This window comes from Vigna unguiculata, chromosome 7 (assembly GCF_037176805.1).
Source record: "Vigna unguiculata cultivar grain cowpea cultivar isolate G323 ecotype 2 chromosome 7, ASM3717680v1, whole genome shotgun sequence".
In the NCBI taxonomy this organism is placed as follows: domain Eukaryota; kingdom Viridiplantae; phylum Streptophyta; class Magnoliopsida; order Fabales; family Fabaceae; genus Vigna; species Vigna unguiculata.
In genome coordinates, this window is record NC_140798.1 from 45,369,251 (window position 1) to 45,392,677 (window position 23,427).

The following is a 23,427-nucleotide window of genomic DNA, read 5'->3' on the forward strand; positions in this document are numbered from 1 at the left end:
AAATTAAATTATCGTTTAGATATTTTCTTTAAATCATTGTTTCAGTTTTTTATAAACACAAATTAAATAATGAAACATAGTTGCAGAACATAATTTCTAGATTCATGTCTGTCGGAAAATATTGGTAACAGGAATTTCTATTTTGAGACATTGTAATTTTTCGTGGATTTTTGCTTGCTCCTAAAGGATATTATGCGAGAAAATAAAACTTTAGCACAACTGTTTCGGGATAGACATCTTTAATGAATGGGAAAATATAATTTTTTATAATTATAATTGAATAAAAATAACTTTAGTATTGTTAAAAAATAATTTTAAATATAAATTTATTTTTTGTATAATTATTCTCGAATAAATAAATGAGTTCTTGATCAAGTTGTATTCTTTTAAAATTTAATTTAAAGATTTGGTCAATTACATTTTGTTTTAGATTCATAACAAAAATTATTTTTTACTACTATTACAAAGACAGGTCTTTATTTTGTGTTATCATGAAGGACTTTCGGCCCATTACCGAAGAACTAAGCCCATCATAGTGGAATTGGGCCGCATTTGACAGAGAACACAAGGTCTTCGCTAGTTATAAACAAACAGGCGCGTTTGTTGTTCCCGCCAACTGTGTTGTATCTTCGGGGCAATGGAGCCAGAGAATCACAAAACGAAGGCAGTGAACGTGCTTCGAAGCAGAATCTGCGACCCTAAATTCATCTTCAAGAACGATTATCCAGACAGCAACTACAGGTCTGAACTTTTTTCCCGCAGTTAACTTTTCTCATTGTTATTCAATCAAATCCGAATCGGTGGTTGTCTCACTTTACCGATTTCACATATCAGCAAACTGAAATTCATGATATCGAATTCGGTGACGGAAGCGTGCAACAATTCTATTCTGCTACTCGGTCCGCGCGGCTCTGGAAAGAACGCGGTGTGTTCATCACTCACCTCAACCTCAACATCGGTTTAAGGGTTTCTTCCAGTTTCTTTTCAATATGTTTTCTCTTGTCAGGTTTTGGAAGTTGTCATTCAAGATTTGCTGCAAGAGTATCCAGATTCGATTTCAGTGGTAATTAATCATTGTACGCAAATAATGATATGGTTTAATTAGTCTTAGTCATTTGGTTCTTGCGCCTGCACAATCATTACTGCTTCATTACTATATTTATAAGTTACTTTCCTAAGGCTTACACATTAACTTTTTAACACGTTTTAGTCACTAAAATACATTTATAATCCATTTTAGTCCCCGGCAGAGACTAAAACAGATTAAAACGTGCATGTGGACAGACTAAAATTAAAAAGGAAATGTTCAAATATTACTGAAGGAGCGATTAAACATAATGATAGTAATAATTTAAGGGAATGGAAGTATGTCTGTCATCTTAGTATAAATTTTTCGTTGCAGATACGGTTGAATGGCCTTTTACATAGCGATGACGTCTCCGCATTCAAGGTTAGCATTCATAAAACTTGCTTATAATGTTACTAATTTAAACGACTATGGCGTTGTTACTGCCCTTTGTTTTTCTGTTTGTGTTAATATTTTCTTGAATTGCTTTTCCTGATTGTTTATGTGGACTTACTACTGATAACGACTTTACTGACGTTTATTAGTTGTGATTTGTTTACGTAATCCATGACTTATATGGCTAGTTTGCCGCCCTATTGAGTTTCTTACACTTAATAATATAGGCGCATAGGTTGGTGATTAACTGGTTAGTCTTACTGCAGAAGGGGACAACTAATTGGAAGATAATCTTCCACTTTGATTTAGCTAGGAAGCTTGTAGATTATAATTCTGGAACTGTAGGCATGTTATAGAATTTACCATTCTTGTCATACGGTCAGTTCGATCACACAGAGGTAAATGAGAAAATAGTGAAATAGCGAGGGAGAGAGTTAATTATTGGATTTGTGCACCATTTGGCTGTTAAAACCTACGGATAAATGGAGCGAAATTCAAGCACTTTCATTTCACCTTAGGTGTAGGATAGTACAGAAATGAATGTGGAAGAACACCAGATGGAAGGATGGCTCTTAAGTTTTGCTTCTTTTTGTTAATCTCAATGTTTTATTATAATTAATTACTAGCAGAAGTACAAGAGTTCTTGTGTCTATGTGTCTGTAATTTCTATCACACTATATTATTTTAATGAGCTAAATTTAACATTTATATAATTTTAATTTTATATATTTTTTAAATTAAATGATTTGCCTATCAAATTTGAAAAATCAGAAGAACACACTACATAATGTTTTTAATTCCTTTTTAAATTTAATAATCTCAAAAAATTAATCTTCATTCTATTTTTTCAGTGAGACTACCTCTATTTCTATTTTATTTCTCAGAAGTTTCTCTTCCTTCCTTGTCCACTTCATATTCCTTTTCTTTCTTTCTTCACTATAAAAAATCTCAATACAAGTAAAGATTATTTGAACAGATAGATTTAGGTTGCACTGTATCTGTTATTGTTTGGTGTCTCATTTCTTGTTGCAAACCACGATGAAACAGGAAATAGCTAGGCAGTTGTGCATGGAGCATCAATTGCTATTCTCAAAAGCGGTAACATAATCTACCTATACAAAATCCCCACTATTCATTTACAATTACCGGACGTTGATTTTTTATTTATTTTTACCTTGATATGAACATTCTGCAGGCATCATTTGATGACAACTCCCAGTTTATGGTTGCCATTCTAAAGTGAGTGAAAGTTTCATTCGTTGAAAAAGGAAAATAATTTAAAGTTCTGGAGCATTTAATATCTTTGTTTTCTAGGGAATGTGGATTAGCACATAAAACAGTGATATTTGTTCTGGAAGAGTTTGACTTATTTGCTCAGGTAAGGCTTCTCTTGCTTTTGCCCTTTGATCATTTGTCGAAAGCTTGTAGTTCAAATTATGGGTTATAATTGTAGTTATTTTCAACCTCTTACTCTTTATTAAGTAATCCTATTTGTGATCACTGAAATATTTTGGTTTGACTTTTTAAACATATATTTGCTATGTTTTGCATCCTGATTATTTGCAGGGTAAACAGCGGTTACTTTATAGTTTGTTAGATGCAATGCAATCAATAGCATCACAGGCTGTTGTACTTGGCATTAGTTGCCGTTTGGTATGTGCTTTGCAGTTATTTCGTTTTTCTTCTATAAACTTTTGAGTAATTGTGAATAGTAATATTTTAATTTCTTATTGCGATTGGTGAGAAAAAAAAAAAAAAATTGATGTTATTTCTGTAACTTACAAATTATTGTTATTGGATTAAGTGTTTTCCACTTTGTTTTGCTTGTATATGTATTTTTGAGAAAAAAATCTATCATATCATGTGGTTGTTGTAGAACATAAGATAACTTTTACAAATCAGGATAGTTCACCTTGCAGGATGCGGATCAACTGTTGGAGAAAAGAGTACGATCTCGGTTTTCACATAGAAAACTGTTGTTCTTACCACCTTCCATGGAAGATTCACAGAAGTAGGTGGATTGTAATTTCCTTAGACTGAGATATGCTGAAAACGATGTTAAATGCAATGATTGACTTGTCATGTAGGTTACTAATGCATATGCTGACATTACCAATCGATTCAAGCTTTCCACATGATTATGCTACTGAGTTTAACACGAGGGTCCAAGTATCCTTTTTTTATTGCGAATGCTTTCCTATGTTGCTTCTAGTTGATTAGTTCATAATCCACACATGTTGACATGTTTGTCCATATGTTACTATTCTCATACTTAAGTTAATGAGCTTTGCAGAACGAAATATTGTTGCAAACCCTGCAATTGTATTTCTCCGAGTAAACTTATTTCATTGAGAAACAGCTACATCGCATCTACTGAAACTGTTATGTATGGAAAATTTATTTATGTATTTTCTTGATCAATGAAAATTCACACTTGTTTAGCTCATTAAGAAATCCTTGACAGATTACAGAATATTATAGAAGATAGAAAGTTCAAAGAAACCCTACAAAAATATTTAAATGTTGATTCCTGTGTCAAACATTTGCTGAGGTTCCTGTAAGTAATTTTTTAGCACTTCTGTTGGCTGTTGAATGTCATATAGATATTTTCCACACTTTTGTGAGTTTAATTATCTTCCAGATTCTGTGCAGTCTCTCATATGGATTTGCAGACTGGGTTCCTGTCTCAGGAGAGCTTTGAAATTGCATTTTCAAGCATCCAGAGACAGCCGAAACTAGAATGTTTAAGAAGTATGTCAATTTCAAATAATTATAAATTTTAACAGATGCTATTCTTTCTGTATAGAGAGGCCATCGCATTGACGTTATATTCAGCTATAAACTGTTCCCATTTAATGGGTCTTGAACTAATAATGGCGTCTTGGTTATTATTTCAACTTGCAAGCAGATTGCTCCAATTTAGAACTTCATATTTTGGTTTGCATGAAGAGATTGGAAGTTAAAGAGAAAAGTTTATGCAATTTCAATTCTGTAATGAAAGGTAATATTTGTTGTTTTTCTTTCAATTTTTTGTGTTATTCCTTAACGTGACTGCTATACTTTGCAGAGTATAAAAGTATGCATGATTCCTTCCGAACTTCTGAGTATTATTCGAGAAATGTCTGCTTACGGGTGTGTTCATCTTCCTTTATGAATTTTTTAAGCCAAACTTGTTATCCTAGCAAATAATGGTTATGGTAAGTTTCCTACCCTTTGTCTGCAATCCCAAACTTACTTGGGGTATTTTTTCCTTTTTTACGCAGGCATTTGAACACCTTATTCATCGTGAGATGATATGTTTCACAGACAATAGAGGACAGAATTTGTCTGTTGAATTCCGTCCTGTAAAGCTTTTAATTTCATCTGCTGAACTACATCAGGGACTGAGAGCGTATAATTCATGCCCTGTAAGTTAACTGACTCAATTAGCTCAGCTGTATATTAATTATGTGCCAGATTGAAAAATAAGAATTGCGAGGATTTGATTGGAAGTGAAGGGGCTTGCATCTCTCAATAATATGACCTTAGGTTCAATTTTGAGATTCATGTGTATGATGGGGCACAATAACTGTTGGCAGGAGTCTCCACTTTAGGGGTCATTTACTAGAGAGAATAGTCTCTTCCATACAGGATAAAAGGATATTTTGAGAAACCAAAATACTCATCAAATTGCATATTTTTTGCAGGCTTACCTTATAAAGTTAATGGATCGTGAAGGCTAAAACCCTTGAGGGACATGTCTGTTGGTGCTTCATGTTGCATTGTGTGGTACGATTCCAAATTCTGCTCAATTCAGCCTGTCTACTAAATCTCCTCTCTTGTTTAGTCAACACTTTGTTCTGATCATATATAGTCAACACTTTGTTGTGCTGGAAAGCCCAATAGTGTTAAAAGGGTAATTTATTTTTTCAGAGAATTTGATATGTTTTATGATAAAATGTTGTTTCGATAAGGAATTTTGAAAAATATTAAAATTTTATTAGAGTAATTAAATTATTTAGAAGCAAATGATTTTAAATCCTATCAACAACGTAAGAATTTGAAACTATACATATTTCAAATTCATACTTTTGATCTTGTAGTATGGGTCAATCTAGGTCTAGGTAAATTCAACCTAACTTAACTTAGTTTGACGTGATTCTGATTTAATGTCACATCCAACACAGACCCAACTGAACTTGGCTAAATCTGACATAATTTGTCTCGATCTAACTTGGGTTCAACCTAACATGACTTAAACCTAATTAAACTTGATTTGACGTGGTTCTTGTCCAATTAAATGTGATCTTGTCCCAACACAGTTAAATGTGATCATGTTCCAACTTGACTTGACTTGGATCCAAGTCGACATAACTTGACCAACCCATATCGATTGGGCTTGATTGAACCAAATAGGCTCAGATCAATTAACTCAGATAGACTTACTTGACATGAGAGGCTAGGGCTAACTTTGCTTGACTTAAGCTTAGCTTTACTTGGTCTTGATTGGGCTAGGCTTGACCTATTTTGTATCGAACCAGGACTTGTTGAGGTCTAACCCAACTTGGTTAAACATGAGTCGTCTTCAATGTAGATGAATCCACCTTGATTAGGCTTAGACTAACTTGGTTTGACTTGGGCCTAGACTCATTCAAGTTGACTCAATCTGACTTGATCAGGTTTGAGCATACTCGATAAGGCCTGAGTAGACTCATCTCAACCTGGCTTGACTTGGTCGCAATTTGGCTAGGTTTGACCTAGTCTTCATCACTCAAGATTGACTTGGGCATAAACTAATTCGGTTGAATGTGGGTTAATCCTGACTTAGATGAACATGAACTCATCCTAACTCGACTGAATGTGGACTTGTCCTAACACGACTCAATTTGGGCTTGGATAGACTTGGCTCAATTTGGGTCCAGATTAACCTGGTTTAGATAGACTTAGATCGATCTAAGTCTAGATTGACTTGACTTTATCTTGATTGAAACTAACTCAGTTCAACTTAGGTCTGAATCGATCTAGTGCAACCTATGCATGGACCAACTCAGTCGATTTGTGTCTAACCAACGTAGCTTGATTAAGGTCGAGCTGACTTGGTTCAACTTGACTCCAACTTGGGCTTGATCTTATTAAATTGAAATACTTTATTTAAACAAGAAAAATAAAATTCACTAAATATGAATTATTTTATCCATATAAAATAGGTTAAATTATACTTTTAGTCCCTATTTTCGTAGCAAAATTTGAATTTGGTTCCTCAATTAATTTTTATCTCAATCTGGTCCCTATTTTGGGAAATTTGACCCAATCAAGTTCTTTCCGTTAGTGGTGGAGTAACGGTGTTAAATGGGGTGCCACGTGTCAGGTTCTGGATTTTTTGAATTTTTTTATTTTTTTTTTTGAATTTTTTTTGAATTTTTATTTTATTTTTTATTAATTTTTTTAAATCTTTTTAAAAAATTAAAATTTTGCCACGTGTCAAGCTGACATCGTGCCACGTGGCAGTGACAGTGCCACGTGTTACTATTTGGGAGGTGTCATTTTCTCATTCTCAATTTGGTCCCTGTATTTTATCTTTTGTCTCAATTTAGTCCCAATTTTTGTAAAAATTATGCAATTTCGTCCCCCTCCAAATTGAAACAAAAATTATAAAATGTTATACAAATATTTTTATTAAATTTAATTTTTTTATTCAAATTAATTTTTTTATTATATATTTTCAATAAAACCAAGTTTCTTTAAATTTGTTTCACATTAAATTTTACTTAAAATTGTTTCCAAATTTTAAATTTATTTGTTTTTTATTGTTACATAAACTAGTTAATTTTTCTTAAATTATATAATTGTTATTTTTATACTAACTAAAATATTTGTATAAAAATTATTGAATTTTACACATTTTAAAAATATGCAATTATTTAAAATATAAATTCGAATAAAAAACAATATTAAAGTATAATGTAATAAAATATCAATATAATTTATGAATTTTTTTATTAACATTATTTTCTATCAACAACTTTAAAACAATTTTAAATAAAGTTTAACGTAAATTATAAATTAAAATAAACTTAATCTTATTAAAAATATTTACTTGAAATATCAATTTTGATAGAAATATTTGTGCATATTTATATAGAAATTAAATTTGGTTTCAATTTGGAGAGAGATAAAATTGCACAATTTTTACAAAAATTGGGACTAAATTGAGACAAAAAATAAAATACAGGGACCAAATTGAGAATGAAAAATGACAACTCCCAAATAGTGACACGTGGCACTGTCACTGCCACGTGGCACAATGTCCGCTTGACACGTGGCAAAATTTTTTTTTTAAAAAACTTTAAAAAAATTAATAAAAAGTAAAAAAAAATTCAAAAAAAAATTCAAAAAATTCAGAAGCAGACATGTGGCACTCCATTTAACACCGTTACTCCACCACTAACGGAAAGGACTTGATTGGGTCAAATTTCTCAAAATAGGGACCAGTTTGAGATAAAAATTAATTGAGGGACGAAATTCAAATTTTGCTACGAAAATGAGGACTAAAAATATAATTTAACCTATAAAATATTTAAAAAATGAATATCCATTTAAAATTAAAAACTAAATGAAATTGAATGTGTTAGAAATTGTGATTTTTTTTATATTTAAAGAATTAATGATGTATTTGGGAAAGCTGCAAAATTTGTGGTAGTCAGAATTTAGCTTATTTTATTTGGATGAATGTGGAATGCTCTCCGCAATCGTGATTCAACCCGATGCGCAATCGCAAAGAAATAAATTTTATTTGTAGTGACATTAATTTTGGATTAACAAATATAGAAATAAATTTAGGAAATATAGAATATTTTTAAGACTGTATAATCTAGAAAAAAAAATAATTTGAATTATGAACCTGGAATATTATACAATTCCAAAGTGAACAAAATTAATTTTAAATTATGTAATTTGAAATATATTTTTCGAGAGTATGATTCAAAAGTGAAAATGTTAATTTTAATAGGTTTTTTTAATTATATAATTTGAAATACAACATCTAATTTGAAAGGATATTTTTGAGATTTATCTTATAATAAACAAGCGGATTTGCAAGAAAAAGTTAAGTCTTCAGACTTTTTCATATATAATTTTAACTAACGATGTTAAAATAGGTTTTAATTTTTGGATTTTTTTCATACATAATTTTAACTATAAAGGTCAAAATGCGTTTCAGTCAATTCGGTTTAATATAGGTTTGAGTTAGATCAGGTTGAGAAAAATTTAATTTTTTCAAAAGTGAATTGAATTAAATATGGTTTTCTTAACTAACAAATTAAGCGAATTCAAACTGGATTGAAGGATAGATTAACTCACTAACATATTTTTACAATTTTTTAAATATTTTTTGTTATTCTTATTAATATTTCTAATTATATAGATTGATAATTTTATATTTTTAAATGTTATAATGCTGTTTAATAATATTTGAATAGTTTGAATGTTTAGTTAATTTGAGGATTAGATAAACACTTTGATTTACTATTATATAAAATAAATTAAGTCTCTTCATTGTCATTTATGTAATAAATATGTAAAATAAATTGCAAAAAAAAATATTTATAAGTAAGTCAATCCATTAATCTATCAATCCTTAATGGGTTAAATCAGGTTACAAAATTTTTAATCTGATCTTTTTTTAGTTCAATCCTTGACGAGTGAATCTGTGTAAATCAAGTTACCTCACTTTTATATCCTAATTTTAACTCTTACCTTGATAATATTTTTTTTATAAACTTACTCTACAACATTACAAATTAATGTTTTATTAAAATAACATTTTATTAGAAAAAATGTTTGGTAGTTGTTATTTAGAAATAGTATTGTCAATTTATTTATTTTCCTACATTTTTATCAGGAAAAGAATATAGTCTTGTTTGGAAGTGTAAGTGTGATAGCTAGTGCGATGAAGACATATAAATAGATAAATTATTATATAAATTATTTGAATTTATACACGCATAAAATAATTGATTAAATAATGATTCAAAAAAATTGTACTCTATTTTATTTTACATAGTTTTCATCTCAGTAAGTCAATAATCCATATTTTGCTTTGATAGTCAAACATAAAACTAAAAAGAATACTGGACGATGTTTAGTTTAAGAAATATATTTTTTTTTTAATTTTTATACCAAGTTTTCTAATTTTTATGGTTAAACTTGGTCCTCGTTTTTGTAGCAAAATCTCAATTTGGTCTTCGTATTTTTATTAGTCTCAATTAGGTCTCATTTTTGTAAATTAGTATCAATTAGGTCTTATCCGTTAGTAGAGAACTAACACCGTTAAGGAGGTCTCACGTGTCAGCTTCTCGTTTTTTTGAATTTTTGAATTTTTTTTGAATTTTTTTTGAATTTTTAAAAAAAAATATTTATGTCACGTGTCACTTCTATAATGTGCTACGTGTCAATCTAATATGGTGACACGTGTCAAATTAATGTAAGAATATCAATTTGGTCCTCATATTTGTTAATTTGATTTGATTTCACTCCTAAATCTTTTTAAAATAATTTTAATTTCATGTGCTCCAAATTTAGAACAAATTTAATTTTTTTATAAATGTAATGATGATACTTTTATTACAAGTGATATTTCTATTACATATTTTTAACAACATTTAATTTATTTAAATTTATATTTTACATTAAACTTTATTTAAATTTTATTTTAAAATTTTAAATATATAGATTAAGAAATTTATATTCGAAATATTTGTATAATATTCAATATCAACAATATTTTAGAGTTGGCTTAAAAGTAACAATTTTATAAATTCAAATTTTAAATTTTAAAATAATTTTATAAAAAATTAAAATAAATATATTTAAAATTTTAATATTAAATATAATTAATATTATTAAAATATTTAATATAAATATCAATTTTAATAAAAATAATCATAACATTATATAAAAGTAAAATTTGGTCTAAATTTGGAGTACCTGAAATTGAAATTTTTTTTAAAAAATTGGGACTCAAATCAAATCAATTTAATAAATATGAGGATCAAATTGAGATTCATACATTAATGTCACCATATTAGAATGACATGTGGCACACTACAGAAGTGACACGTGGCATAAATATTTTAAAAAAAATTTAAAATAAAGAAAATTCAAAAGAATGAGGAACTGACACGTGGCACCTACTTAATGATACTAATAAAAAATATGAGGACCAAATTGAGATTCTGCAACAAAAAAGAAGACTAACAGAGTATTTTAACCAATTTTTATTTTGTGAAGAGCTCGGAAAATTTTAATTGTTGTTTTCACTTCTACGCATATTTTGAAAGCTAAATAATAGTTGGGATCAAAAGTTTCAAATCAAATAACTCTTTAAATTATTCTTCCTCATTATTTCCACTGAATTTTTAGATCAAGTAATTGTAATTTTTTCTACACTATTAAGTAAAAAGTTTACAAAATAATGATACGTGAGTCATTTTATAGTACATTTTATGAAATAGAATTGAACAGTACACAAATAAATACTGAGAGCAAAAAAGTAATGCACTTATGAAAAGACATCACTGAAATTAAATATTATATTAAAGATAGTTTGGTAGGATATCTGACAACCAAAAATAACAAATTAAATAGGAACTGGCTAAATTTTTACACATCAAATTAAATTATAATTACTCAACAAGAGCGTTTGTCAAATCTATAACTTTTATCAGCAAAATATTATAAAATGCAATAAACTAAATTTCTATAACCATCTTAGTTTTCGTGTATCGTTTTCTGTTTTCAAATATAATTATAACAATACAAGGATGAAGAGATTAATATTTTGAGTCCATATAATCATATTTAATGGATATAAAATTAGATAAATTCTATTAGGGCTTATTATAATTGGATATAAAGTAAATAATTAATAAAATGATTTTTTATATATTAAGTATGTTTTACTAAAAATAAATATTTTATCTATTTTAGGCACTTTTTAGATTTATAAATTTAAGTTTCATATTGATGTGAATTTATTGCATCAAATTCTACACAAATGTCATATTATAGTTTGTGCTAGAATTCTTTATCGATTTCTCATCACATCATATGTAAATAAGGTGATTTCATTGAGCACAAAAAAAATCACTGAACTGAATCTAATTTTTTTCTAAATTTTATTGAGTTAAAATTTATTCAGGAGATTTAGCCGGAGAGTGAGATTGATTGCTGGAATGAATTTCTTTCAGCGAAATATATATGGTTAAATGGATTATACAAAACTTATATTATTTGAAAAATTATCTAAAAATAGTTTCACTTCCATCCAAATTTTCTCATTCAATTTATTAAATAACATTAAAAAAAAACATTTGCACATAACCACCAATATTTCTTAATTCCAACTTATCAAACTTGTTTGTAATTCAATCCCAGTACTACAAATATGTTAAATCAAACTAAAATCTTATTTCTAAATTTTCAAACATGTTTCCAAACTTAACATGCGTATATCATAAATCAATCTACTTCTTGATCATAGCTTACCTATATAAAGGGAGTTATAAAATTTACCTAGTGGTAAAAGTTGAAAAGAAAATATAAAAAGATTGTGCTTTCAACTCTTTGCACTAACATTTGAAATATATAAAGTTGGTTTGAAGACTATTTTACAATTTAGTGTATAGAGATCACATTCAAGAAGTGTTGAGATATTAGCTAACTTATAGATTTAATAAAGATATAAAATATTGTTTAATTTAATCTTAATTTATAAATATAAAATGCTATAAGAATAAAACTTCTATATACAAATGTATATGAATGAAATTTATAAAATAAATATTTTTCAATTTCTTATTATTCAAATAAACTGTTACAACCACAAAACTATCTCACGTTTAGTTTTTATCTCATTTTCTATATAAATTAATTGTAAATTTTATTTTACTTATCTTTAACAATGATTTCTCTCAACGTTCAAGTTCAAAATTAGAGAGAGAATGAAGTGTACAACGAAACAATCTTCCAAAAAGATTAAAATAAATTGCTGCCACGGCTTTATCTGTGCACATATCCTTTCTTTTGTCAAAATTAAAGTCTAATCTGTAATCCATTGTAATTACACATTATTTAAAATTTCCATTATTCTTAATTTGTGAAGTAACCTTGCAAACAGTTAAAGCGAAAGAAACATTGTTAGAATTAAAACTTCAAGTAGGTTACTGTTGAGGAGAATAATTTTTTTGGCCTATCTCTGTGTACTGTGCTGCAATATTATTACTGTTGTCCAATATTTAGCCTCCATTTATGACATATGATATAATGTCATTTTTATTGGTTCATACCGAAAAAGTTTGAAGCATGCAAAATTAATTAAACTGATTTGGAATTATTTCCTTGAGCCTCCAATGCATTTATTGCTGAAAGTGTGAAGCATGATAACAGAGCAAACAACAATAAATGACTTGAATACACAGACCTACTAACTTGGCATCACTGGAAAGCCTCACCAAATTCTTAGTTGGTTTCATTTTGTCCTAGTTTTTGTCATAATCTTCACTATTCCTAACGACCAACAGAAGACATAGTAATTCCAATAGATAGTTTGGTTTCTTCCACGCAACATTATAAGGAATTCACAATTTTTCAATTCGAAACTTCCCTTATCTTTTCTCCTCGGAAGAAACATTTATTTCTCTTATACTCTTTACTAACACATACAATATCAGTAAACTTTTAAATCTTATTCAATCTTACAAAATTTTTCCAGTTATATACTTTAAATTCGTCTTTTATATCTGTAACATAAACTTACATGGAAAACCTTGACAATAGTGGACTTTTCAACAAAGTTCTCTTATTGGCTGATGTAAATTTCTAGAGGGACGTTCTTTGTTCCTCTTTTATACTTCTACCTATCTGATACAATAATACTAAGCACTATATCTATAAGTTACCAATTCTTAAAGTCCTACTAGACTCAGTAATAAACAAGAACAAAACGTTTATGAATGATGTCAGGCTAGTAACTCCTAAATCGTCACAGATATAATTTAAAATCCTCCAATGATACTTTCTGTTAATCTTCTTTTCCTTGTTAGCATTCTATTATTCTTCTTACGTACTGTCTGATAAATACTTAAATATTTTCTATGTTCAGTTTTTCATAGTTCTATATAACATGTCCAGATTCACATTATGAAATAGTAGCTAACGTTATTTTAGTTGAGTATTAACTGCATTGCTTTTTTCATAAACTCACAAAATTGTCTGACACAAACTAAACAAACTTTTGTCTACTACCTGATCGATCAGAACTAGGGCGTTTCCCTTCTCAGATGGGGACAACTAAAAGTTACTTCCGCAGCAAACACCAAAATCTCTTTGATATGTCAGCTGATTCACAAGGTTCACTTATTTGTCTCTCAGAGTTCCAAGCCCTGCTTTGTTAACCCCGTCTAAAGTTAAACTATAAAAAGTTTTGGTACCCATTTTTCTCTTCCCACCTTTCTCCTTCTAAGGTACTGTTCCAGTTTGTTAGGAACAAAATGAGAACAATGGTTGCCACTTTCACATCTCCAGCTTCTACCTACTTTGTTAGGTCTTGTTCCATGAGAGAAAACCATGACCAACTTAAGCAGCCAGGGAACACCGGCATCAGAACTAATGGGAGTTTTAGGTCGCCAATTAAAGTTGAGACACTAAGCCAAATAGCTGCAACAACTTCCACCACTCTCGGTCAAGCTGTTACAATTGATAAAAATTGTCTGCGCCAAAACATCCCAACAAAGAAGCAATTGGTTGATCCTCATCGTCAAGGGCTCATCACTGAAGGTGGAGTTGGTTATAGACAGACCGTTGTCATTAGGTCCTATGAAGTTGGAGCTGATAAAACTGCCACGCTTGAGAGCATCCTCAATCTTCTTCAGGTGATTAAATAAATACACATGTTGTTATCACATAACCAGAGTTTTCACTGCTCAAAAAGCTCTAGGGCTCCCTTGTTTTGTTGCTAAATGCAATTTTATATACAGGAAACAGCATTAAACCATGTTTGGATGTCTGGGCTGCTGGGTGATGGGTTTGGGGCGACACATGGAATGGTGAGGAACGATCTCATTTGGGTTGTCTCAAGAATGCAAGTTCTGATTGATTACTATCCCATCTGGTAAAGTCCCTTTTCACCATGGTTATTACAAGGACACGAATGAATGTGTACATTTTTTTTCTGTTGTTGGAATATACTAATCAAATTTGAGAACTTTCAACTCGCTTGAGACAAGTCTTGTCACAGTTGTTGTACTACTTTGTTGAAGGTTTTTCTTGAAATCTTCTCCGTATTCAAGAACTCTTGCCTTGTCTTCAAGTCACTTACTTTGTGGCTGGCCATATGCTCAGCATATTTGCTTAAGATTTGCACCGATTTTGATGAAATGAAAATTTAGTGTTAGCAGCACATAGTTGATTAGCAAAACCATAATAACAAGAGATTAATTTGACACGTGTCAGGGGAGAGGTAGTTGAAATTGACACATGGGTTGGAGCATCAGGCAAAAATGGAATGCGGCGGGACTGGCTGATAAGAAGCCAAGCCACAGGCCACATTTTTGCACGTGCGACAAGGTATGTACTCTGCACTGTATACATGTCTTGCACAGTGTTTCTAACAATTTTCAAATTTTCCACGTTTTATACCTGTGTGCTGATTGAGATAAGCCATAAACAGCACGTGGGTGATGATGAACCGCAAAACAAGACGTCTCTCCAAAATGCCAGAAGAGGTGAGAGCTGAAGTTGCACCTTGGTTTATAGAGAAGCAAGCAATAAAAGAAGATGCTCAAGAAAAAATAGTCAAATTGGATAAAGAGGCAAAATACATGAATTCTGATTTGAAGGTATATATATATATATATGCATATGGCATTTGAGTTCAGTACTTACTGTCAATTTATATATGTCAATCAATCAGAAATCATTAAATAATTTTTAAAGTAGTCATTAAAGAAATGAACAAATTTACCATAATTAACAATTTGTAATTGGATAATAGCATAAAAAATCTTTGCACTGTATGTACATACACTATTTGCTCTTTACTCTGTGCATTACAGTTAAATTACTGCTGGCTCTGCCAGAGCACATAGAATGTACACAATTATTGACTTTGTGCACCTCCCCACTTTTCAGCCCAAGAGAAGTGATTTGGACATGAACCAACATGTTAATAATGTGAAGTATGTAAGATGGATGCTAGAGGTAAATTGCAAAGGTTTATGAGCTCAATGCTGAATACTCATTTATAGAACATTATGAATCTCATAGCTAAGTCCCAAAATTCTATTCTTGATTGCTTCTACAGACCATCCCAGACCAAATTCTGGAGGGGCACCAATTATCTAGTATCACACTGGAGTACAGAAGGGAGTGTGGAAGCTCAGATATAGTTCAATCATTATGTGAACCAGAAGATGATGAAATACTTCATGGTGTGGTAGAGCCAGATTACTGCACAAATCTTCTCAATGGGTTATCATCAGAAATTATAAATGGTAGTGGAGTGCTGAGTTATCTTGAGCAGAGGCCATCAAGGTATACACACCTTTTACAAATCAAAGGAGAGAAACAAAACGACGAAATTGTCAGAGGAAGGACAACATGGAAGAGGAAGATTGTTACAAAGCCATTTTCCACTTAGACTTAGTAAGATATGTGGACTGGGAAGGGACAAATGTTGGCATATACTCTTGTGTACTCACCAAGAAATTCTTGGTCTAAACGAAAATGGGATATGATGGGAAAAGGACAACCAGGAAGTGCTTGGAGAAAAAAAAAAATACATGTAACAATTCTAATTAAGTGTTAGTTGTGATCTAATTTGATTTATGAAATCAATATAAAATGTGATTAGTTAGTTGTAGTAAATTGTTGGCACTATATGATAGGAGTCCATAAGCCATATTTTATATTTTGAACTAAAAAAACAAAAAATGGTTTCAGACAAATGGAAGTAAAAGTGGATCTTCTAAATTAACGAAAGGCATTTCCATATTGAAAAAGTAACATTAGGAGCGACTTCATCAGTAAACATGAAACAATGAAGGATAACCCCACATAAACATGTCAAAAGCACACTTAAAACATTTTTTTCCTCTTATTTGTGTACGCATTATTACGTAAACACCATGGTTCGGTGCATGCAATATTACGTAACCATTCAAGCACTATTCTTTACACCTGTGATTCATTTTAATCTCTGCACGATTAAAGTAAAACGATTTTATGGCCTCTTTTCAGATAAAATAGTTTTAAATCACATGCATGTATACAAAAAGAATGAGGATTAAGTGAAAATATTAGTAAGCAAATGTTCGGTTTTGTAGTGTATAGTCATTTTTATATCATACAATAAAATATTAAATCTGAAAACATTACAGATGCTGCAAATGTTAGCCTAATAACATATTCCTAAACGTAATGGTGTTGTAAATCTCCAACATTATGCTAACATTCAGACACAATTGATGAAGCAAAAACATTCTTCACTCAAAATTTCATTAAAATGACTGGATACACACGCTTCAGAATGACTAATTCCGATGGAAGGGAAGAAATTGGCCAATTTACCAATGGTGGAAACCTATTCAAAAAGCAAGCCTCATAAATAACAAGTACACCTCTCTACCAGCTGCTGGAACTAATATTTGCCGCCCAAAGAAACTGTGATCCACTACACTAAGCTAGGAGAATTAATATTCATTTACAATTTAATTATGAGGTTGATGATAGTATTTACACCATGTGTGTATGGCTATGGATTGGAATCCATAAAAATGAGGAAGGAATCAATCAAAGAATAATGCATTGCGACTGCTGCAACTGCAGTAGTAGTAAAATTATCGCCTCTTCTTGTTCCCTAGACTGCGATGGATTTGCCAAGACCACAAAAGCAAAAATGTAACAATAGCCACTCCAACACTCGACCAGAATATTACCAGCCATATAGGCATTGGTTTAGGATACAAGCCTGTCAACAAAAACAACCACCATGTACGTAATCAGTGACTTCAACAATAATCAATACTAACCTCCAAATACGTCACACATCACAAGGATTTATATGCAAGAGACCAACGTACCGTGTCCAAACTTAATGCAAATCAGAAGTTCCACAATGCAAATGGCAAGAGAGAGCCAACAATATGCTCCAACCTTCTTCACTGGCTTTCTGTAAAAATCACAGTATATGGACATAAAATGTCAAGAACTCGTTCCGATGTCGCCAACATTGGTATTCATCAACACTCAATTGACAATATATAAATAGAAAACATGGGAATGCACCTGTCTTGAAGGTATGAATTGTACTCGCGAATTGTTGGAATTGCAAGTAACCACCACAAAATCAACCTATATATAACCACTGAATTTCGAGGAGGTATCCAGAGACAAAATTTCAAAAAGAATGTGTTGAGCTCTACTGTCAAAAATACAATGCAAAGACTAAGCACTTGAATGAAACGCCAAGGACCAAGCAGTGGATGCCACTCGTCTTTGTCCCACTGAGCCGGTGTGAATTGACCCAATGTTCGTTTCACCTAATGCCAATATCAAGTAGCAGATGGTGAGATGAATAGACTGTACCAGATTATTATTACAAGATTAAAGAAAGAACATTTTAGTAAAAAAATCTTTCAGAGCACAGACAATTGGCTATTGCTCCAGTAGGCAAAGAAAAAGACATTTCAAATTGGTGATTTCAATTTCAATAGGAATCAAAGAGTCAAGCATAATTGGAATAACTGATGACAGACAAACATACTTTTCCTATTATATTAGGCTGCTGGCTTAGACCGACCCATTTGTAGGTTTTCCCGTCAAAGTATCTAACAGTATGCATTCCTGCCCAAATTCCTGCAGATTAATTGATCCAACAGATGTTACAATCGGCTGAAACAATTTCAAATCCAAAAAACAACTGATTCTATGCTACTTAAAGAACTAACCAAAATTAAAATGATGTACTGAAAGTTTTTTGGTATGAACAAATTGTTTAGAAATAAAACAAATAAATTTGAAATAAAATTGTAGTAAGTATATAGGCTTGAATAGCTTCCGGGACAGAGTTCAAAAAATGTCAATACAATTAATTCCTTGAAGCTTCATTGTAGAATGAAGATCTAAAATATTTATTTTTATTTTGTTGATTGCAGATTAAATGAAAGTCTATAGATGCAATCTGTAATTATGGTGGTACAATAAATAAGATCATTCTTCGACTAGTAAAACACATGCAATCTTTGAAACTTGCCTAAAACAAAACAAAAATGGGTCCAAAACTCTTACCGAACCAATTGCAGATCAAGATGTCAAGAATAATACTGTCCCACCAGCACTCGTTGAAATTTGGCAACATGTGACGAAAAGTAAACTGAAAAGGCCAGCACCAAATACTTTAAGCAATCCGAAAGTATAGTTATTATACCAAAGCAACAAAAAAGTCAAAGCTTTATGAAGGCACAAACCCACAACCAGACCTGTCTCAAAATATCAAAAAGAGTGTATTAATGGTACAAGTATCAGGGTTTACCTCCACCAACTCAAAACCAATCGATAACACCCAAAGAAGGGGCTGATTACGAATCAATATTGCCTTCCCCCACCACCCAATAACATGAGCTAGAACAAACTCATCAAAAAGTGTCTCCTGGGAAATCAAACATAATATAAGCCCCGTGTTAGATCCAAATAGGATACAGAAAGGTATAAAGTAACTTTAGAAGGTATACAAAATCAAAGGTCGTGTAAGAAATCATACATAAACATTCTTAAACCTGCTTGCAGGGTTTTCAGGCAGATATACACGGCAGTCGGCACCATAAGATCTTTCTGGAAGTTCTGCCAAGATCACATATACTAATTAAAAACTTTTAAACTGAAGGAAACAGACTGATCCATGACTAACCCAAAAATGTTTTAAAATCCCAAATACAGCACATACATAACGAATTAATTCCAACCAGTTCAAATCTTAAAAAAAAAGAATCGGATTGCCTTACCAACACCAAGATCAGGATGAAGAAACTTCATAAACTGTCGAGCATCATCACGCTTCTGTAGGGACAAAAAATTGAGGATAAAAGTTAGTCCACTTTCATTCACTTGGTGGAAACAGGGTAACAAATGACAAATATTATTGTCACACAAAGCACAAATGAAGTTTGAGGAAGCTAACAGATGCAAATAGAAAAAAGTAAGCAAGAATCTAGTGTAAAGTTTGTTTTTTTTTAAAGCCGTAAATCCAAGCTTGACAAAATTGCTTAGACTTTAAACAAGAATTGTCAAATTGGAGCATGGAAACCAACCTGAAAAAGTAAAAATGTGAGGGCAACAAGATAAACAACGGCCATCCCATGAACCAAGCGCCAAATTGCAGGATGTGGCCGAATAAGAACCCTGAAAGAAAGTGGGAAAATATTTATTAAGGTAATAGTCGCGAGAAAATTAACAACTTCAGATGAACAAAACTTCCACCGTCATACACTATCAGTAGGCAGTAACAAACTCATGTTTATATTATCGTCCGTGTTATATTGATAACATAGCAAAACCATTTTAAGCGGAATTATATTAAAACTTTGTAAAGAAAGAACGTCCACCAAACAAAAATAAACACTTTGGATTCCCAGTTATCTTCATACAGTTTCCATATCCCATCCACACACTCTCTCTAACCCAACCTTGAAAAGAACAAACTTTTCTACCCAGCAAGTAAAGCAACGACAACCATCCAATCTTGAATGATATCTTGATTATCTCAAATAACTTAGTCCATTAATAATGTTCTAAAACAGTGATCTGTGAGTATGAAGCTGTTGCCTTATTCTCTTGACTTTAAATGTGAAATAAATTAACCGATGGAGCCTGGAATTAAATTCTTCCAACACCATCTCTCAAACCCGAGACTAAAAGTTTAGATACTCAGTCCCCTTCCAGATACAGGCAAGAAAATAATCCAATCATGTGGAAGTCACCGAAAATAAGGAATGTCTTCTGACACGTTTGGGATCTAAATCTAATAAAAGGAAAAAGGCAAGTAGACTAATATACACGTCGAAAAACAACACGTAAATGGAAAATACCAAACTAAAGAAAATAAATTCATTCTGATTACTCACGTAGAAGGAGCTTGCAGCAGGCAATAAGCAAGAAAAACAGCAATCATGGCCCATACACCCCTGCAGAGAAACAGTTGTGCGGGCTTTTAGCATATGTTGTTCTCAGCAAAAATTATATAAGCACAATGAAATGAGAAGTAATTAAACTAAAATTACCAAACCTTTTAACAGAAGTAACAAGATCACCAGATGCATCTCTTTCTGGATCAAGTGCTCCACTTGCCCAACTGGTATATACAACAGTAATATAAAAAAATAAGTAGATGGAAGAAATCTGATTTTATTGATGAACAAAATTTCCTAGGAGAAAAAAATACACCACTCGTTAACATTAATTCATCCAGCTAGATACTCACATGAGAAAGCAAGCACCAATAAGTAACAATGTGATGGTTCGAGGCTTGTATGCCCATGCTGTCCATGGATCATGCTCATCATCTACATTTGACAAATGAGAATTACCGTTTTCTTTAATAATATCATTTCTCTTTACTCTTGCATGACCATTGGACTCCATATTCAGTGTTCCACAGAAGCTATACTCTCTACCTACAATAAGAATCAAAGAAATAAGATCATTAACAGATGCCATGACAAATAGTCCCCCGTTTTCTATAAAAGCACACCAAATATTTCATTATTCACAATTGGAAAACACACGGAGCATGAACTTGATTAGTATTAAATATCCGTGAGTAATTGCATTTCAGTGTTATGATACATACATACATATACATATATATTAAGAAAACAAACAAGAGATAAAAAGAGTCCCCGTATGTCATTGTATCTCAGTAAAAACTGCACACATGCATAAGAACCACAAACTGATAGAGGATTAAATAAGACAGCTAAATGAAAACATGCAACCAGAAGTCTCTTCAAAAAACTAGAATTTCTGTATTGCAATGAACCGCGGGTTAATATCAGTTATCCTTCGAGTACTAAATACATAACCAACAAGTAAAAGAAAAGTAACTTACGTATAACAAAACCATCTTAGGGTTCAAAATTAGAGGCTAAACTAAACACACTCACGCAAATCCACTGAATTTACAACAAGCCCCAAATTTGAAACCCAAAGTAGTATCTGGTACAGAATTCAATGTGCTTTTTTTTTGTGTCGGAGAAAAATCATTGATTGACAGCCCAACAGTCCATCACAAATTCTACAGTATATAACAGAACTCGCCAATATCTTGACCACAGTACTGCCCATCAGCATCTTAACACATATATGAAACCACATGCATACGCATCACAAAGAATCAAACTCAGTAATTAACGGATCCCCATCAAGAGCGAACTACACAAACCCGTTGCAGCCCAAAGCATATTATTTTTATTATTAAAAAAAAAAATAGAACACACTCATTAATTTCAGACGCATTGCGTCATAAACCTTAGAAAAGCATTCAATTTCTCAATACAGGCAAATTACCAAAGGCGGTTACATCCCCACGATGGATCTAAATCTGGCAGAAGAAGCAAAACCCATAACGACAACGCGTAATTCAACCCGGTATCGATGCATGTAACAGCGAAAGCAATCGAACCCGGAATCCAGTTGAAGAAGTGGGGTGGGCCGAAAAAAAAGCAACTTTTGAAAAAAAAAATCGAAAAATTAAAGGGAGTGAAAACGGAAAGGGAGGAATAAAAAGAAAAAAAAAAAAAGGAAAAACGGTACAGTGAATGTCAGGAGAGGTAGTAGATTCGAAGCACAATCGAGAAAGAATGCATAGCGGAGTGCGCGTGTGAGTGTGTGCGTGCGAGTGATGATAGATATTATGCGGATATGATATGATTCGTAACGAAAAAGAGGTTATACATACAGAGAGCGAAAAAGCAGGTTATAATAAAGGCTTTGTTGTGTTGTTGCATACATACACAGAGAGAGAGAGACTTACGTAGAGAGAGAAAGCTGAGAAGGTTTGAGTTGGGCAGACAAAGGACCCCTGGCCGTACGATTGGAGAAACGAGAAGATCGCAGCCGTGGGATCAGAGTAATGAATGATGAATGGAATCAGAGGAAGAAGAAGATAAGTGTGAGAGTTGTTGTTGTCTCTCTTTCCGCTGCTATGCTATGCTAATGAATGGAGAAATTATAATATTTATAGAGATGTGTGTGTGAGAGAAGGGGAAGAGGGGCAAAATGGAGATATCGTATTGTTTTCTGTCTTTCGGGTGTGGTGGGTGAAGTGAAACTGTGACTGTGTTCGTGTTCGTGTTTTTGTGTGGTGGCTGTGTTGTGTATGTGTTTTCAGCAGAGTCTGCAACAGCGGCGAAAAGGCGAAGGGTGATGATGAGAGAAAAAAATTAAAAACACAGAGAGAGAGAGAGAGTACGACGGTCAAAGATAGATTTGAAGATGTTTTAGATACGCACGATGACGATGATCATGAATCATGGACCAAAAGTTCTTTTCTTTTTTTCTCTCACAACTTTACCCCTCTCCTTTCTCCTTATTTCCCTTTTTCTTATCCTTTTTTAATTTTTCTTTTTATTCCATGCTTTATAAACACATAATAATAAAATAAATTCAACCTTCAGTCATCTCTATAATTAATAACAAATCCTAACATCAAACACCTTTCTGTAACAAAGTACAAGAACCATTCTATGCGGATTTCTTTATCTTTATTAAAGAGCCTCTATCCAACCTCTCTCATTAATGAAATTCAAAATGGGTATATGTATTACTCTTTTTTTTCTCTCTAAATTATATACCAATTAATTTACGTTGTGTACGTCAATTCGAGGTCAAGGTGGATAAGTACATAATTAATATCTAATTGTCAAATCAATAATTTC

The 23,427-nt window shown here is 31.7% G+C and overlaps 3 protein-coding genes across 4 annotated transcripts; 2 read left to right on the forward strand and 1 right to left on the reverse strand.

Moving 5' to 3' along the window:
- Positions 1 to 582: 582 nt before the first annotated feature.
- ORC4 (origin recognition complex subunit 4) lies at positions 583 to 5,436 on the forward strand. The gene is made up of 16 exons (XM_028081869.2): positions 583 to 741; positions 835 to 925; positions 1,007 to 1,063; positions 1,403 to 1,450; positions 2,510 to 2,560; positions 2,658 to 2,701; positions 2,777 to 2,840; positions 3,029 to 3,115; positions 3,382 to 3,473; positions 3,550 to 3,631; positions 3,934 to 4,019; positions 4,104 to 4,213; positions 4,371 to 4,463; positions 4,530 to 4,594; positions 4,726 to 4,869; positions 5,149 to 5,436. The coding sequence occupies exons 1-16, from the start codon at positions 638 to 640 to the stop codon at positions 5,182 to 5,184; spliced, it is 1,254 nt and encodes a 417-aa protein (XP_027937670.1). The 5' UTR covers positions 583 to 637; the 3' UTR covers positions 5,185 to 5,436.
- Positions 5,437 to 13,780: 8,344 nt separating this feature from the next.
- LOC114191631 (palmitoyl-acyl carrier protein thioesterase, chloroplastic-like) lies at positions 13,781 to 16,267 on the forward strand. Its single transcript, XM_028080930.2, has 6 exons — positions 13,781 to 14,370; positions 14,476 to 14,609; positions 14,951 to 15,064; positions 15,168 to 15,336; positions 15,629 to 15,697; positions 15,801 to 16,267. The coding sequence occupies exons 1-6, from the start codon at positions 13,990 to 13,992 to the stop codon at positions 16,134 to 16,136; spliced, it is 1,203 nt and encodes a 400-aa protein (XP_027936731.1). The 5' UTR covers positions 13,781 to 13,989; the 3' UTR covers positions 16,137 to 16,267.
- A 696-nt stretch (positions 16,268 to 16,963) lies between these two features.
- Positions 16,964 to 23,181, reverse strand: PSS1 (phosphatidyl serine synthase family protein). Of its 2 annotated transcripts, XM_028080929.1 has the most exons (14): positions 22,524 to 23,181; positions 22,058 to 22,216; positions 20,973 to 21,165; positions 20,778 to 20,843; positions 20,617 to 20,676; positions 19,804 to 19,894; positions 19,498 to 19,552; positions 19,257 to 19,336; positions 19,029 to 19,145; positions 18,785 to 18,869; positions 18,261 to 18,352; positions 17,783 to 18,036; positions 17,578 to 17,666; positions 16,964 to 17,465 (listed from the first exon to the last, which is right to left on the reverse strand). In XM_028080929.1, exons 3-14 carry the CDS (start codon positions 21,131 to 21,133, stop codon positions 17,335 to 17,337), a joined length of 1,281 nt encoding a protein of 426 aa, XP_027936730.1. In that variant the 5' UTR covers positions 21,134 to 21,165; positions 22,058 to 22,216; positions 22,524 to 23,181; the 3' UTR covers positions 16,964 to 17,334. The 2 variants fall into 2 exon arrangements, with proteins under 2 accessions (XP_027936730.1, XP_027936728.1); XM_028080927.1 differs by lacking the exon at positions 22,058 to 22,216.
- Between the last annotated feature and the right edge of the window lie 246 nt (positions 23,182 to 23,427).